The sequence below is a fragment of the Lonchura striata genome, chromosome 4A (genome assembly GCF_050655825.1).
Source record: "Lonchura striata isolate lonStrDom1 chromosome 4A, ASM5065582v1, whole genome shotgun sequence".
Classification (NCBI taxonomy): Eukaryota; Metazoa; Chordata; class Aves; order Passeriformes; family Estrildidae; genus Lonchura; species Lonchura striata.
Window position 1 is genome coordinate 4,455,278 of NC_140742.1, and position 19,337 is coordinate 4,474,614.

The window sequence follows — 19,337 nt, forward strand, 5'->3', positions numbered from 1 at the left end:
ACCATTTCCCCTCAAATTCAGCTAATTCCCCTTGAACCCCCTATTTCCCCTGGAATTCTCCCATTTCCAGGCTCTCTGTCCTAGTCCCCCTCTCCTGTTGGGGCTGTGCTGCTGTGCTGGTGCTGGGTTATTGGAGGTGGAGAGGGAACAGATTTCCCCCAGGGCTCTCACACTTGAAGAGGTTTTCTGAAGTGCAGAAAACAGGTGGCTGTTGTCAGAAGCGGTAGAATTCAGGTGACAAGAGAAAATGCTTTTTTTTTTTTTTTTTCTGAGCAATCTGAAGGAGACTCTTGTTTTACCCAGTGCAAAGAAGATACATGAAAGAGAGAAGTTGTTGAATACTGCCTATAGTCAAAATTGGAATATTGGAAGTTGAAATTTGCCTTCAAAAAGGCATTTCCACTTTTGAATGTCCTAAACTCAAACTAAGATAAAATAGACCAAATTATTGTAGCCAACATCAGGATAAAAAATAATGAATATAATGGGGAAAATATCCAAGCGGTGATCAATTTTTTGTAAACACCAGCGCCCAAAGATCAAAAGCCAAGCACAAAATACCTACAGTATATGAAGAGTTTATTTCTTGTGTGGAAACCCTCCCCCAGCATTTTTCCTTACAGGTAGAGCTATAATGAAATTGTTTTGCTGTAATGTGACATACAGAGATATAAATAATGTATGCACATTGAAATTTAATAGGCACGGGATGTAATTTTAGCTAAACAGTTTATATTGCATAAGTAATGACTTTAACTTACCTTAAAAACAGATTTCTTTCTAATTATAATAATTTTTCTTCATGTTGTCAATTCTTGTGAGTAGTCAGTGTAATACATAAAAATATATACACATATGTGTAAATATACAAACACATGGGTGCAGACACAGTTTTTTCTGTAGGTGATACTTTGAGACTGTTACAATTTTCACGGAATGTAAAAGAGAAATAAAAGGGTAGAGCAGGAGATCTGACTGGGGAGGTGAAAGGAAACAACAGTGACTGAAATTCAAAGAGCTCACATGGAATTTGCCACATTCAAGGCATTTAAAACACCACAACCTAAATATCGAGCTGCAGTCCTAGTTTTACATTTCATGCAAAAACTTTAAGAATGCTCTAAATAAATGGGAATTTAAAAGCTCCATCCCCAGGGACTTCTTCCCCAGTTCAGCCATTCCAGCATCACCTATAAATTGATTTATTGTGGGTGTGCAGCACCTCAGCAGCTCCGTGGGGATGCTCTGCTCCCTTCCAGGCTGCTCCTGGTCCCCAGGGTGCCACAGCCACCCCTGTCCCACCTGGGGCTCAGTCACAGCTCTGAGAGCACCTGGAGAAATCCCCAGAGGAGCTCTGGGCTCTGGGATTGTCCCCTGGGAGAGCTCAGAGTGCCAGATGGGATCCTGCAGCTCCCTGCTCTGTCAGGGCTCTGCTGCGCCAGCTTTGCCATGAGAGTCAGAGTATGAAAACTGTCAAATCACTTTTTTTTAAAAATTTCCTTTCTGGAGGGATGTTTTTAAAGGTTAAGAGCCTTTGACAGAGTAGAAACTTGATTCTGAAAAACTTATCTCTGCAAACACTTTGATTTCAGTAAAATTTTGTGGTGATGTTTTTATGATACAACTTCAAACTGAAGATACTGAAAAAGCATAAAGTCCAAGTGGGTGAGGTAGTGTATTCCCACCAGGAGTGAGTGGTTTTCCTCTTGAAAAAGAATTTACAGGCTGGTAGTCCTTTGAATAGCAATTTGAAAAAGGCCAAATAAATTTTCACTAGGGATCTTGTGAACCAGTGCACAAGTTAGAGACTGGAACCTAAAACTCAACATTTCCTGAATGGTTGTTGGTTTTAATTTGTTATTATTGCTATTATTATTATTATTATTATTATTATTATTATTATTATTATACCTGATGCAAGTTATAACACCATTTGACAGAAAGTTAAAATAAATCACAGAAACTATAAGTTTTGTTAAGGAGAATGTGTTAGATGCAGTTCATACAATTTGTACAATGACATATTCAATAATTTATGTATTTTATATGTATATATAAAATCCTCATGCTGTTGTTTTGAAAACTCTAAATTGTATTAGGAAAATAATTTCCATTCATGGCTGGGGAATGCAGCTCCAGTAAAATACAGCCCAAATTTGGTTCAGCTTTTCCTTTAAAAGCTTTTCTCCTTCTAAATCAGTATATTAGCATAATAATATACCATAAATATATAATAAACCAAATCCTTCTGCCTCTCTTTAACAACATTTGCCCATCATTGCATTAAACTGCAGTATCATAGCACAGTTGATGTGCAGAGAATGTGACATTTCATCAAAATAAAAGTATGGAGTTCATTAATAACTATGCTAATACTATGCAAATATGCAACATCATAATACAAATTAGAATCTATTATTTGAAACACCTCGATGCTTTTTTATGTGCAGCTTTCCTCCCCCTTGTTCCCCCTTCCATTATAATTATCCCACCTTGCTGGAGCAAATTGTCACAGTTCTTTGTCTCCCGAGTCTATAATTTGGAACGTGTCACAGAGCTTCTAAGCACTTCATACACCTTCCTATTACCTTGTAAATAGATAAATTAAGTAGATCTAGGAATAAGATTAAATATTTTAACCTATTTTTAAAATTAAGATCTGCATTATTTTTTTTGTCTTCAGAAGAAGATTTAGTGATTGCATTGCAAATGATATATCACTATATCTCTGTATTTTTATATGTAGATATATAGATATGCCATCAAGCATAATTAAGGTGTTCTTGAGGAAAGTTTTCAGTTTTAACAAAAGTGATTTTTATTTCAGATAAGACTTAGAACTTGATAGTCTTTCCTTAAAAATTGGACTCAAAAAGATTGTAAGGCCAGCCATTGAAACAGGTATTTTTCTGAATAAGGTTTTGAAATAAATTAACTTTATGTTTAAGACTTCAGAGTCAGACGATTGGGCTCCTGGTGAGAGCAAAGCAGCAGATGAGGTCAGAGTTGGAGATGCAGATTTGTTGTTCAAGGGTCTCAGGTTATGTAAGGCTTGCCCCACTCTAGGCCAGCCTAAAGCTGCACAGTGCTCCAGTTCCTGCCCTGCACTGATTGAGATGAGCAGGAATTAACAGGATCCCTGATCTCCTGCCTAAACATTTTTCTAAGGAGCTTTTACCTGGCACCTCTTCCACAGATCTCTGAGCAAACTGCACAAAGCCTCCTTGGTCTGCTTAATCCTAATGAAGCATCATGATTTCAACGGTGGAATAAACAAATATTCCCCTAATTGGGTGAGCTTGAATAAACTGGAACATCTCCTGCTTTTCCTGTACACCTCAGCAGCATCCCCTTTGAGCTGCTCCTGACTGCTCTCCCACTCTGCTTTCTAATTCACATTTTCTGCTCAGCTCTGACTTCACCAGGAGTTTAGATCTAAAATCCCTGGAAGAGAATTTGCATTTTAAAAAATCTTTTAAAAAATCTTTGTTTCTGAACACATTTAATGCCTTCCCATACTTTTCTTTGAGCAAAACCTTAATATCCCAGCAGCACAAAACAACAAAACCTTCTCATGACCAGAACAACCTTCTCAGAGCCCTGCTGACAAAGTGGTGGGTGCATTGCAGCATCCACTCAGCCTTTGCCCTGTGCCAAGCTGACATCTGGGCACATTTAACATCTCCAATGCCAACTCCCAGGAAAGCACCAGTGGGGAAATAAAGCTGTGGCAGCATTTCCTTTCTGATGGGCACAAAAGGGAGACCCAGGAGGATGGAGAGGGTCTGGGTGTTTTGTGGCTCCTTTCCACATCCCAAGGATTTTTGTTCCAAATATTTTATTTCAGTGTTGAGGATGGACTGATCTGCATATGGCTTCCATTACAGAACATATGCAAGCCAGACAGCCAGGGTGGCTTGACCTTTTCCATGTGTGTAGGAAAACAAGCTCTGAGCAATCTGCTGACTGGGGAGACTGTGATAAACAAACAAGAGCAGAGGATGGCAGGAGATATTTCCTCCAAAACCATACTGAACCATGATCTGCTAAATTTGAAAGATGGTTAGCAATTCCTGCCTGCATGAGCCACTAGCAACCTGCTGTTGGTACTCCCTGGTGTGCACTGGGCCACTGTTGATATGTTCTGTCTCAGAAATACCTAAATCACCCCAAATTCTTCTCTGCATTCCCAGTTACCAATCCAGGGAACTCCACTGGCAAGGATAAAGCATCCCAAGCGTTTGCTGTACAGTTCAGTGCTCTTTATTCACCTTTCTCTGCAATATCTAAGGGAGCTGTACATGTGTAATGCAGTGTTTAATAACCACAAACCTTTATTATTCATTACTAAAACCTTGTGAAGGATTAAAATTTGCTATTTATTTCATAACAGCTTTGTGTAAAAACCAACCATCCAATCCTAGAAAGCCTCAATACCTCATTTTTGTAAAGTATCTCTTAAAATGAATTATAAGGCAGAAATGTAAGGTTACAGAGAAAAGGAGATTCAGTACATAATTCAAAATTAGAATTTGAATCAATGGTGAATTATAAAAAGTCCAGGGGATAAATTATAAGATGGTCTTGGAAATCTAACATCAACACTGACCATTTCACTTGGGTCAGACATTTAACTTGGATCCCTGCAGAAGTGGTAGCTCCACATAAAAACCAGGCCAGTTCTGGAGAAATGTTCCATATATTCACAACAATTCAGAGCAGCATACAGAAATTAAATTAGTAACAAGATTCGTTTGAATGGGCATTAATGAGAATATGAAAAAAGTTCATTTCTCTATTTGGATTGTGAATTTGCTGAAGGCTGCTCAAGCAACTCAGTCAACAACAGTGACATGAATATGCATGTGCATGCTCAGATATTAGCATGCAGATGAATTTATCCCTGACAATAACTGATCACAGATAATTACTCAGGAATTCAGGCAGCTCATAGACACTGATAATGTAGCACAGTGGCATGAAAAATATCTTACCAGGAATTTATGAAAGAAAACGCTCCTTGCAAATTAGAAAAGCAATTGTTTGGTAGGGAAAAATGACCTTTTTTTGAACTTTTGAACTGAGCTGCTCCCTGTATTTCCTTGGCACAGAGATTCTCCATGGTATATTGCTTGCTGCCATCCATTGCAGGGGACAGATTTCCAATCAGACTGATTGGAAAGGGGAAAAAGGGAACTGTTGCTTTCTGCAAGGGAAAGAAGCTTTTGCAAATGAAACAGAGAATAAAGGCAACATAGTCCTTTCCAATGGAAAGAAAGAGAAAGACTTAGAAAAAATGAAAAGCTAATTTTGAGTGTTCATAATATTGTTTATACCTAAATATCTGAAATACCATTTAAGAAATTGTGCAATTATTTTTCATTAAAAGACTAAGAATTACCAGTGTATTTCATGTAGATGGTTAGAAAGAACAATTTCTTTGACGGTTAAGACTTTCAGCACCTGAATAAACCAAAGAAATATCTGTATATCACAGAGTTCTCAGGTTATATTAAAGAAATTTATATTTTGTTAGTGTAATAACAATTTTTCCATTTAAAGGGGAGACGCTTATCTCTTCCTGCACTAGTGTGTATTATTCATCCTTTTTGTTCTAAAAATAGACTCCTCTATCCTCTATAATCTAATATTTCCCTCCTATTTAGCATAATTACCTAGGACTGAATCAATACTCCATTAGCTGGATGCAGTCAATGGGCTGTCCCTCAGTGCCTGGAGCATTCCAAGGATTCAGGCACAGATCTTCATCCATGCTGCTTTAGCATCCTCTGGAAGGAGCAACAAACATTTTGGGGAGCAGTGGTGATGCCTCAGGTTTTAGGTTTTATATTTTTCACATTCTGTGCTCCTTCAGTGTGTAATTCTGCGCTTTACATTAGGGGATGCTGAGCTCTGTGCACAGAGCAGGGAGACAAAACAATTCCTGCTCCAGCTGGGGACCAAGGACAAATGATCCAAATTTCAGCCCAGGAGCACAAACACCGTGGGCTGGAGAGAGAAAAACCAGCAGGATGGACTGCCTGGGCTGGAGCTGGAATGGGACAATGAACTCCAAGGTGCCAATGGAGCAGAACTGATCCCAGGGAGAGCCCCGGGAGCGCTCGTGCATTTTGGGACATTTTGGGTCATTTGGGTGCAGCCCTGGCTGGGCTCTTGTGCTGCCCAAGGTGGATCCATTGAGGCCTTTGAATAAATCCCTGCTTTATTCTTTAGCTCCATCTAGCCCCTGTTCTAGACAGCCTTCACAAGACACCAATTCCACTGAAAATGATTAATTTTCCATGGTCTGCATCCTTTTCCTTCCCACATCCCTTTCTCCACATGGCTCCTGGGACACCTGCACAACTCTGGGTCCAGGGACAGCCCCTCTGACTGCCTCTGTCCCAGGCGTGGTGCCTGTCCCCAGGGTTGAGGGGAATTTTCTCCCAGAGTGTCACTCTGGGACCTTCTCAGGACTGGCAGGAATCCTTGTGGACTCAGAGTTCCATTGAGTTGGGCTGGGATTAGACAAAACTCTCCAAACTTAGAGGTGCTGCGGGGATGGACTGGGCAGCACAGACGCAGGAAACCTCACCTGCCTTGAGAATTGCTCCCACTGGGGTGGTTCTCCCACCCAAATAAATATGGGAATTCACACAGCTTTGGTAAAGACCTTTCATAAAGCTTCCAAGTCAAGATTATCAACCTCAGATGGCTAATGGATTTAAATTATGTATTCAAATGTTTAATGCAGGAGTGTACAATTAAGTGCTGCTATGATGCAATACACCCAAACCCTCTGCTAGCTTCTGACAGAAAGCACAAAGCCCTTGGTGCTCCAAGCCATGATTTTAGAAAGCAATATTTTCCTTTCATATGCCCCACTTGAAGTCTTATTTCTGCGTTTGCAATAAAAGATCAGTGTGAAAGAGTTACTGGGCACCCTGGAATTTAGAATTTAAAATTACTCAGCTCAACTCCTCCATAAAAGATTGGTGTTTTAGAGACATTTTTATGAAACCAATGCAAACTTTCCAACAGCTGTATTTTTATGCTTTACTCAGATTTTTTTTTGTAAGATTTGCATGCATTTGATTAAAAGAAATGTAGAAATCCAGCAACACATTTTATTATGAGTAACAGATGACACAGGATGAAAATATTACAAGCATCCTTCTTTCTAATTCCTTTAGTGTAGAAAGAAAGTGATGGAAAAGAAAATGTGAATGGTCTGCTGCACAATTTGTTCATGTGTCACTGCAAGGCTGTTCCATACACTTCACATTGAGATTCTAGAAAAGCAATAATTCATATAAATTAATTGGGTATGTCAACTCTAATTGTTCCAAAAAGTCTGGGTGAGCATCCTTAGGAGACCACAGGAGAGCTCTGTGTTGCTGCAGACAAATCCAGTATCCAAATCTTAGCTAGTCTGAGGTTGGGGAGACAGGAGAGCTTACACAGAGCAATTTAGGTTAAAATTAAGGTTAAAACATTAAAGTTGGCATTCCTGCTTTCTGCTCTCCACAGGTATTGGCAGACTAGATTATTGTGCAGGAAAAGATGCCTGTGAAACCCAGAGAAATCAAAGCAAAAGAAGCAAGAAACAGTCCCTTAACACTGCACCATGCCATGCTGGGGCAGCTGGTGTCAACAGAAACATCATGAACTGGAACAGGGTGTTGCTATAAAGGTTTTTCTTTTATCCCTGTGCAGAGAAAATGTCAATTCCTTCATCCCCAGCAGTGACTGGGGTCATTACCATCAGCCTTGGAGAAACCAGACCCCCAGAAGGGCTGAAATTACAAACACAGTCCCTGACTTCCAGCTCCAAACCTTAAGGGAAATCCAAATTATGTCAGAAATGACTGTTCCATTAATGTGCCCTAAACCAGGGATAGAAGAATATACAGAAATTATAATATAATACTATTATTATCCCAGCACTAGTTGAAGTGAATTTCAGCCTTAATGCCTGCCCCTACAGTGTTGCACACACATGGATTTTAACCCCAGCTCATTACCTAACTACTCATTTGCATAAATTTCTGCTCCTGTATTGGCCTAATAAGTAGCAATACCATTTAATTGCAATTATTTTGGGGGGCTGTTCTCTGAAAGTGAGTGACAGGAACTCACAGTATGAAAAGGAATGAAAGGTTCAGGATCAGAATACCACTGAGCTTACCAGACACAGAACCAACATGAAATACAGTAATGGATTATTATAAATGGATTCTTTTATACATTTCTAATGGAAATAAGTACATTTATTTCTCAGAAGCATGCAGGAGCTCCTGTAGGAGCTCATTCACCAGCCAAGCCTGCCATGGATTAGGATCCTCATTCTCACTGCTATTTAAACAGGTGCATTTTCAGAGGAAAATTACAAGCTTTGGAACAGGTTAAACACTTTGAATAGATCATGTTTCTCCCTATTTTGTGAAAAAAAAAAAAAAAAATATTGTGTGACAAGGGGAAACCTCTCAACTGTGCCAAAAGACAGGAAACAGAAGATTCTTTCCTCTTGTTTTCCTGTTAACACTGTCTTGCTCCAGAGGCAAATGATGTGAATCAATTAAAGGACTTAGCAGCAGTCAACACAGCAAATCTGTATTTTTCCTGTTTTGTTTTTGTTTTTTAACATAAACAAAACCATAAGTAGAAAGAACACAGAAATAGCCTGAAGTAATTTATCTCAACCTTGATAACCCAATATCATTGTTTGTGGGCAGGAATTAGATGTGGTCTCCTGGACTTCAGCTGCCCTGCATTCCCCTTTGGACTGTGTGCAGGAGCTGAAATTTGAATAAAATGCAGCCAAGTTCCTTTCTCATATTTCCACTTTGTGTACCTCATATTATGGCAAGGGATAAAATTCTCCCTAAAACACCTGAATAGAACCATTTCTAATCTGTGTCTAGCTACAGGATAAACACACATCCCATAACCAGAAGGATCCGGGCCTTCATCAGAGGTTGTGTGGCCATGGCTGCTCTGCAGGAATGATAAATTCAGAGAGGATAAAGTTCTCTGAAGAGTCCAAGCCTAGGTCTAATGTATTTAACACAAAAGCACAAATCCAAAAGTCAGTTTTGTGCTAAATTCCTTTTGTAACAATTCTGTGCTTGGGTACCTCTGAAAATTCTTGCTGCACTTTTATACCAGTGCTGCTGGTGCTGCTGCAGTACCCAAAATATTCCTGCTGTGTGTTACTGTGGAACCACTGGTCCTTGAAGAGAACACTGAGAAAACATCAAGAAAACCTCCCCTCTACTTTGTTCTTTGCTTAGGTCAACTCCCAGAGCTGCCTTTAGCGTGGTGATTTTAGAAAGGATTTCATTTTGGTGGCTACTCGAAACAAATAATGTGTAATTACATCCAGACTTCTCCAGAACATCTTAGCAAAACCATGACATTTTTACCACTTCCCAGTAAGACAGAAGGGTCAAGCACACACCTGTAAAATCCCAGGACTTTAGGCTACTCTGAATTTTTGTACAAACTTAATTATCTTCCTTCAACGTCCTCATCCTAAGAGAAATCTGAAAAGGCCAAAATTGTCAACAGACTCTTAAAAGGAAAAAAAAACCCAAACAAACCCAAATCCAGACAATCCTTAAAATCAGTTATTTGTCCAAGTTTCATGATTTAAAAGGCTAAGAAAAATGAAGCTGCTAATTAGACTAATCAGAAGATGATACACATGTTCTAATATGTGCAATAATTAACCCACTCAATTCAATAGTATTAATTCAATGTTTTGGCACAGCATAATAAATAGCACTGGACTGCCAAAAGCTGAACTTCTTTTCCAGTTGAAATTAATAAGACTCTCTGGATGCACACATGTTTGTGGAGACAAAAATAATGTATGTGCCAGATTCTGCATTCCACTGAGGGGATGGAATCTCCATCTCTCACCAGCAGGGATGGCATTCCAGTCCAAAGAAATGAGATTTATTTCCACCTACTCAAGCATCAATATGTATAAAATAAAGATTTTAGTCTAGAATAATGACCTTTGAATAACCCCTGAAATATGGGTGGAAAAGGAGTATTTGATGCATAGAATGACTTGTTAAAAGTTAAACTTGTTTACAAATCAGATAAAGTAAGAAAAATAATTCCTAAAATACTTGCAAAATTGACAAATCAAAAAGTGTGTTAGCATAATGAAAAATTAAAATTATCTCAAGAGAGATAATTGTAGGTGTGGCCATTAAAATGGTATTAGTTTAGGAAAAAAAAAGATAATTTTAATTCAGAAAAATGATACATATATATGATAAACAGATACAGAGGCAGCCATGAAAGTCTTCACCTTCACCATGGTGTGCTTCAAAATAAATCACTGCAAACTGCTTTCCACCTGACCAACAGATTCCTACTGCTGTTGTAATTTTCTTAGGGAGATGCCTAATAAAGAATTATGTTAGAAAAATGATGGGGGGGAAATTGTTTGGCAGCTGTATCCCATATGTTATTAAAAACAAAACAAAAAAAACAACTAAATATAAAAATAAATTAAATTCCTGCAGTTGTAAACACGTTGACCATGGTGACTTTATTGTGCCTTCTGGTGGAAAACCTACCCTGCCTGGATTGTGGCTTTGCAGAAACTTCAGACAAAGTTTCTGATCTTTATTTCTCCTTGAAATTTCTCCCCAGCACAAGGCCTTATTTCACAAGTTGAATGCCTGTGAATTAACAGTACTTTTAATTACTTGAGATACAATCTCTATCAGAGCATTCTTTTCATTTCCCATTCATTTTTCATCCTTTCATTATCAGTCTTTCTTCCCTGTTTATATTTTAATTCGTGCAGATTTTAACAATATACTGACTCCAATACTGTCTTAATGAAATTAAATTTACTTGCAGATTTGAACAGTAATCCATGTTGACCTCAAAAATATTCCTTTTTCTTGCTTCCAGTATGCTTTACTCTCTATCAAAAAGTTCTTTTTCCCAGACTCTGCTACTTCTGCAGATTCAGCCTCTCTGCAACAAGTCCTCCAATAGATATCCCAATTAATATTTCAACTTCAATAAAGTTACAGTCCAAATCCAAGTGGCCCACAATTTTTAGTCCCTAAATGTTATTTAGGTCACTTCAAATAAATAATTGCAGAGCAGTTTCTGACCACCCTAGCAAGAAAGGACTTTGATGTTCCAGATTGGATTTTTTCCCCACAGCCATCATTCCCAATTTTCTTCATAATTAAAGCACAACTCAAAAATGTCTTTCCAGAATGGTCAAAGAACTGAAGCTGAAAGTAAAGCTCACCTGTGACTTTGCATTTCATAGCACACAAATTCACCCCTCAGCAAGTCCCAGATTGTGCCTGGACTTTCTTTCCTACAGAGAAAGTTCCTCTCAATTTTTGCACTCTGATTTTACCCTTTCATAAAGGAGATTATTTTAACATTTGAAATTATTTAACTTACGGGTAAAATACATTCACTTCTATATCACCATATTGCATGGGAGTATTGAGTTCTCTTATTCTTCCCTTTTTGCGTTTCTTACATTTTTTTCTTTCTCATGGCAAGTCATCTTCCAGTGTGGAATCTTTTCTATCCAGGATTCTCACATTGATTTCCTACCTGAATTCAGCTTGCTTTCAAAAGAAAAGTGGATATAAAACTCATGTCAAGGGCTGATGCACAACATAACAAACCTTCCCTACCTTTAATAATTTGCATTTGGAATCTGGCTAATAGGTGGTTTGGAAATGGGAATGAAAAATGGGAATGTCCTCCTTAAGTTTTAGTTTCTTCTTGAATTAGAACCTTCTTTACAGGTCAGCATTTTGTTCTGGAGGGGCTCTCCAGTGCTTGCATCCCTGGGACAGCAGTCAAGGCACCATTCTTGGTGTGACCCCACCAAAACCCCACCAAAACCCCGGTGCCCGTCCCACAGCAGCAGTGGCCCTCAGAGCCTCAGGAAAGGCACGTTCCAGTGTGTGCCAAGGGCTGGAGCTCAGGCAGTGACATTTCCCCAGGGTTCCCGGAGCAGCAGAGCTGTTCTGCAGGAAAATCCCCGCCCAGAGGGAATTCCTGACCACCCCTGAGCTTTCCTGGGAGCTTTCTCCAGGAAAGATTTCTCCTCTTCCAACCCTGCAGATCCTGCTGAGGCTGCCTGGGAGAAATGGGTCATGAACTTGGGCACTGCCCACTGCCAACCAGAAAAATCAATCCAGAAATCCATTCACGGAAAAAAAAAACAAACAATTTTCATTGACTGGGAATGCACCAGGATGAACAGAGGGAGGCACAGAGCAGAGTGCTGGTGGTGCCTCCCCTCCACAGGTGGCATTTTAATACCAGATTGTTGGAATTGGTGCTTCCCCACTCTTTTTTTGTTCTATTAAAAATGTTGAAAATAAAATTCAAGCATTTGTATTTATGAATGCACAAGCAGAGCTTGTGCTCTGCACCCTGTCCATATTTCCAACTCACACAGAGGGCATTAAAGTACTGATTCCTGACTGCCTGGGGCTCTGTTTTACCTGCCCATAAACTGTATTAAATTTGCTTATAATGCAATTCAGAGAATCAGGAGCAAAATTATATGTGCCTTAAGACATTCTGATTTCAATAATTTCCTATATGTTAACTCCTGTTAAGTAGCATAAACAAAATAGAGATACTCAATATCCCCTTTAAAAACTATATTTAAAATAAGATATTTCCTCAGGTTTCTGGACTAGCTGTTCTAAAAATCCGTATCAGTGAGCAATTCCAAGCCACATTTTTTCTGGTCACTTGGCAGCAGTCAGACATTAGTGCAACAATCTATTAATTTTTCAAGAGTTAGCACAGAATAAGAATACAATAGTGGTATTTTAGAAATGTATTTCAGCTCATAAAGGCAGCATTAGCTCTCCTCTCATTCAATTATTGCCATTATTTAAAATAATTAAAACTAGATTCTTAATAATGCTTTTTGATTACATGGATCCAAATACTAATAAATGAGTACAGATTTAAAATAGATTTTATACGGAGTCTGGTAAAACTTTTCTGTGATCCTGCAAGAATTGAAGATGATGTACAGAGAGCCAAGGAGAAATGTCAGAGGCAGGACAACACCCCCAGGAGCAGAGCTGCAGGCAGCAGAAAGGCAAAGGGAACAGGCAGGGAGAGAAACATTTAGAAGCAGGAAAAAAAAAAAAAAAATGAAAAAGGCATTTTAGAGTCAGAGTGAAAAAGGAAGAGAAAGGGCAGAAAGGCAGGAGGCAAAATAAATGATACCAGGAGCTGGAAAATCCCCATCCTGCCTCAAAAGGAAAAGTAAGGTCATGAGACAGCACAGCGAGAGCTGCACCATTGACCAGCAGCCAGAGGTACATTTTCTGTGCTTAGAAAAGAAACAAAAGATCACAATAAAAGAGTCAGCAGGGTCCTCCTGGGGACACACTGGGCTGAAGGAGATTTTTTCCCAGAGGGGGCTGCTGTGTCCCGAGGAGTGGCCGGGCACTCGCGCTGTGCTCGGTGGCACAGCGTGACACCAGGGCTGTGCTGGCTCCTGGGCTGTGGGACACCAGGTGTCCAGGGAAAAACTCCCAATTTGGGCTCAGCTGCTCCCAACAGGCTCTGGCTGTTGGGTTCTGCAGCACACACCTGCCCCTAAAGCAGCATCTTTCATTTGGAGGGGCAGATCTCAAGGCACACCGAGGGTATTTTGTCATTTGAGGTACAGGAAAGAAGATGAGTAATAGGAGTGACTTAAAAATAGGGGGTTTTCTTCCCCAGATCAAGTGCATTTTACCTCACTTTTTTTCTATCTTACTTCTAAGTGCGAGTTTTCCTCTTGGAAACAATTTCTCTTTATCAAGTTCCCACAGGATAACCCAGTTATTCAAAAGCAGAACTCCTGATAAAGAAGTAAAATACTATGATTGTCATGTGTAATTTACCTATATAATTTTACTGTTTTGTATTTTAATATTTTCAATATTCTTTCACCTGTCCACCTACAAGAACAGAAGTTATTTTGTCTTTAGAATTAAGTGACTACATCACATTTTATTAACTGGTAGTAATAAAATAGCAGAGGAAAAAATAATTTTTTGCTATCAAATACTTTGTTAAGAGGTTAACCAAATTAGTAACCTAGTAATTAATAATATGAACAAATAATGTCCTTACAAATGCTTGCAGCTTGCTGAAAAACCCAAATCCAACTTTTAGTTGACACATGTGTCTGTAGTTTGGATAAAGTCAATTTTACCACTCCAGTCTCATCTTAAAGCTCATTTTAAACAATCTTCCAGTCTAATTAGCATTACCTTCTGGCTGTGTAGTACCATCCCTCTGAACGCTGGCATGGTTAAACCACTCAGGTCTACTTGGTTCAGTGCAGTGTGGCAAATGTCAGTGAAATACGAGGGCATATGGCACATAATTACAGGACCATATGGATGCCAGGAGTGATAGTCAGCAGCATTTGAATGCAGGACCAAGAAAGTCAGAGGAAAAGCAATCAAAGACCATCAGACATAATCATTAAATGGATAAATATAGTTTCTGTGCAGCTGAGAGAAGCCAGGACATGTCTGTCCTTTACTGAAGCAAAGGCTGTTTGAGCATGTGGCCGTAGAGGAATCTCTGTATTATTTTCAGTTTGGTTTGTAAATTTGGAAATAGAGCTGATCAAGGTGAGTGATGCAAGGAATCACTTACCAGTGCACAGAGCAGATCAACTGCTTCCAGGATCAGCTCCTGGTGGCCAATGCGAGTCACCCCCAGCTCCTCCAGCTCCTGGTGAGTGATGTGCAGCAGCTGCTCCCCATTGATCTTCTCTCTCTCAAAGTTTTTGATGTATTGTTGGAGGCAATCATCGAGACCTGGGTAGAAAAGCCAAGAGCACAGATTCAGAGAGAGGAGAAAAACCCAATGAAACAGTTCTGTAGCTCAGAAATACAGGAATTTCTTGGGAATGCAAGCACTCTTCCTTGTTTGGGGCTGTTATGGAAAGCGTGCAATGAAAATTATAATTTAACTTACATAACCCAGCACATGCTGCTAAAGAGAGAATTTTATATTACTGGTGCTACTTTCAACATTGTTAAACATTTTAATAGTAATTCAAAACCTTCATGGAGACAAGGGAAGGACAAAGCAGCACAGAGAGTGACATTATAAAATCCTTTTTCTCGTGATGTCACAAAGACCTAAATATAAGTTTATCTTATGATTATGAACAAATTCTTACTGTAACTCTTCTTGGACTCTTCAAGGTCAGAGTTTGGCTGTCCCTGATCAGGAAGAGTTTCTCAGGCTCAGTACCCGCCCACACTAACTCTGCTATACCCACTGCCAATTCTCACCCCAGATTTTCCAGATTTCTGAATCCAAACAACACAAAAATGGTTTTGTTACAACACCTCCAACTAAGAATACAATTTTACCCATGCACAAGGAATTGTTCCATTTCACCCTGAAACTTGATAGAGTGAGAATAAGAGATTTTGTTTCTCAGACCAGAGAAGAAACTATTGATGTGGAAAGATTTTTTTTCTTTCTCCAAATTTGTTTCTGAACCACACAAACCTTGACTTTCCAGCCAGAACAATGAGTTGAACACAGGGATCTACTGCTGAAAGCTACATGAGGTCTCTCAGAGGTCCCTCAAGGACTGGCAGATTCAACAGAAGCCTGATGTGCACATGATTTTCTAGAGACCTACAAAAAGCACCTTCAATAACTTCATCTGCCAAGGAAAGTAAAACAGTGAATCTCAGTTATTTGTCCTGCAGTGATTCAGGTAAATCCAAAATCCATAAAATTACAGAGATCCAGAAATCACAGAATTTACCAACTTGGGCATTTATGACAGAGCTTAGAAATGTAATTTCTGCACACAGCCATGACCAAATAGACATCAAGTCTGCAGAGCATCTGAGGAAAAGGGTTCTGACACCTTGTATGGGTGTGCTGGGTGCCCCCACTTTACACCCCAATTAACACAGCTCAGTTGGGACAAAATGATTGCAATGACAATGGAAAGGAACAAACCAAAGTGTTTGTCCTCACTCTGTAAATACAACATTGCAGTTTCATTTAATTAACTCTTCTTTCAACATGATCCAATTACGTGCTCTGTAAACTGATAGTCCTAAGATATGTTATAGATAAAGCTCATTTACCAAGTCAAGTGAACATTTTTATATTCACTTACACCTATGTCCCATACAAAGCTAGTACAGTGATAAAAATGTCATATTTTATGGTGTAATTAAAAAGTATGACGTAGTTTGGGAGATTTCTAAAGCTCAAATCAGCAGTCTGTAACTAATACCTAAACCTTTTCTCTATTCTAGAATGGTTTGCAAATAGGAAACAACTTCTCTGCATCTGTTCATTATTTTTAATGCGCTCATGAATGATTTTACATAAGTATAGTTCAGTTCAATTGGCTGAATCGCTGCAAATTCTCTGTTTATTATTTAATATTTTCAGCTCCAAGCTGTTGCAACATTTCTGTTCCCTCTTGCTCAAGAACAATTCTTAAAACCATTTTAGAGCAAAAATTCCAAACCCCACACCTCCCAGATTTGCTTTTAGTGAACATTGCCCCATATCTCAGAAAAAAGTCACAAAACTGCTACTAGATATTAAGTTATTTTCAACAAAAGCAAATTAATTAAAACATTTAGGATCAGTGGCTCCAACAAGCATTTGTAGCATTAAGAGAGATTTAGGAAAACCCAAGTGAATGTGCCATGCTGTGAGAAGTGTGCAGTCAGATGTATTAAACCTGCCTTTGTGCCAGGGAGAATGTATGACAGCAGAGCAAAATATCAAATTTGTATTATTTGTGCTGCTCTGTAATAGCTCCCCAGGGCACCTTTACAAGGCATTTACTTACTGGTGCAAACAGTGTGGCAGTTGACAAGAGAATATAGAAATATATCATTAAAGGGCCAGGCTGTCTCACAGAATGACAACACTTAATAAATACACACCAAAAAAGAGAGATTTGCCCATTGCTCTCTGCTTTTCCGTCTCTCTGGGAGCCAGGTACCAAAATGTGAAACATTCCAAAGCAGGAATTCAGCATCAGGAAAATCTTCTTTATTGTCAGGGCTCCAGTTGATTTTACATGAAAACATCCCAGATGAAATTAGAAAGGGTACAGAACGAGCTCGTGTTGACTCACTCAAACCAAATGAAATATTTATTTCCTCAAGCCTCTTAGGTCTCATTAATGCTCTTTATGCATTTTCCTCCAACATCATTTCTGTTTATATATAACTATTAAAGCAGTTCAGATTCATAACTGAAGAAATAAGGGGTTTTAGCTCTGCTTAGATGTAGGTAAATAAAATTAACCCACGGGTCCCAAGATACACAACATCAGTGTCAGGCAAAAACACAGAAATTTGCAGCTCTCTTGCTGCACATTCTTATTTTATTTGTGTGCATTTTGGAACTAACCAACATCTCCTTCAGAGTGCAAAGAAATGATTGAAGAAAAATTGTTTAAATATGGATGTTTTACTTTAAAGCCAAGCCTTAACGCTCAAGACGAGAAAACGAGGGTTGGAAGTTGGAGAATTTTTATTTCTCCAACCCATATGGGCCCAAGGAGTTAACTCACTTTAACAGAAAATCAATGAAGGTTGAAGACATTTACTAATCTCTCAGTGTTATTTGAGAGGACAAGAAAAAAGGAGTTATCCATCAGCCCAAGTGCTGACTGAGTCAGCTGGAAACAGCTCTGGGTGAATGTTGCATTAAAAGCTGTATAAACCCTTGTGCTCAGAAAATGGCCTTGTGGAGGGAAATCAGGGAAAATATCCCATAAACCTCATCCACCTGAAAACTCAGACATTTTTCTGCTGTGTGGTTGGATGCCATCTCAAAGGTCTTCTCCAACCTAAAAAATTCTGAGTCCATAGTCTCTCTTTCCATTTTGAAGTTAAAAAACCCCATATGGAATCCATATGGACTAGGAAAATTTTATCTCCATATTCAAAGAGTAGGGGAAAAGGAAGCAACTCTGATCCGTTGACTGCAAACTGTTATTTTGCAAATAGAGCATCTAAAGTCAAAATCAAGGAAACGTGAATAAAAAGGAGGTATAAAATAGAAAATCATTAGGGAGAAAGGGCAGGAAAAGAGCCAGTCAGCTTGAAAAAGTTTATTTTTAGAAATGCATAATTAAGAAAAAAGGAATAGTTGAAACAGAAAACAAAGCAAAGCCTTTAAAATCTCTCTAAACCTGATTTAGGCAGTAACTCAAAGGAAACATTACAGAAGAGATGCCACATATTGTGAGCAATAAGGTTCACTGAGATTAAAATGAATCTTCCCATCCGTGTCAACAAATGGCAGGTTTGGTTTCCATTAGAAGCACAAACACTGTTGTCATGTTATGTAAACATCTGTCCCTTCCCCTCTACTGTTGGACAGATATATTGAAAATATTACCATTATTGAAAAAATGACTTTAAAATGAATGAAGGGAAAACCCAAGTTGTTGCCTTATATGCAGGAATGGTGCAGCCAGGACAGCTCTCACAGGAGAACTGCAGGAGCAATAACTCTGTCAGGTGTGATCCATCCCAGAAGGAATTCTTATGTTTAAAATCTGTAATTTCCAATTTTTCATAGATCTCTCCATCACTTACTCGCTTCTCCTTTTCCCTGTATTTTATGGGATTTTTGCAACTCATTGAAAACTATGCTGGGTTTTTAATCTCCCCTAAAAATTCCTGCCCAAACAATGAGCTTGCTGCTGCTCCAGGAGAATTCCCAGGGGGAAATGCAGCAGCTGGCTGGAGCAGCAGAGCCTGGCTGTGAGAGGAGGGGCAGGGGCAGGGCAGGGCAGGTCCTGCCAGCTCTGCCTGGCACAGACACAGCAGCTCCCACAGGGGCACTCCCTGGCAGAGCAGGGGATGCAAAACCAGCCCCTCTGGTAGGAAAACGCAGTTGGTTTTAGGGTGAAAAAGAAGGAAATCAGCTCGGTGGGAATTCATTGACCATTCCTGGTTTCAGCGCTGCTGCAAGAGGGGTGAGATCCTCCCTCTGATTGAGAGTCTGACAAAATATTCAGTGGTTCTCCTGATTAAAACCATATCTATAAATTAAAAACACACAGCACAACACTGAACTCCCATTTGCACAACGGACTATAAATAAATATAGTATATAATCTGAATATAATATAGAATCAATATAATAAAGAACCTGAGGTAGAAGTGTCTGTGGGACCTGGATGCAAAGAAGAAAAGCTTAAACTTGATGGGATGATCTGTTTGCACAGAAGAATTACACTTTGGCCTGCCAAGACAAATTAATAACCTATTAATGTGCCTCATTTG

The 19,337-nt window shown here is 39.1% G+C and overlaps 1 protein-coding gene across 2 annotated transcripts in view; it reads right to left on the reverse strand.

Annotated features, from left to right (window-relative positions):
- Positions 1 to 19,337, reverse strand: part of LOC110471139 (connector enhancer of kinase suppressor of ras 2) — a 172,280-nt gene that overhangs the window by 95,160 nt on the left and 57,783 nt on the right. For both annotated transcript variants that reach the window (XM_077786481.2, XM_077786480.2), the window contains one exon: positions 14,692 to 14,855. In XM_077786481.2, the coding sequence (XP_077642607.1) occupies positions 14,692 to 14,855 (164 nt within the window). The remainder of the gene's footprint in view (positions 1 to 14,691; positions 14,856 to 19,337) is intronic.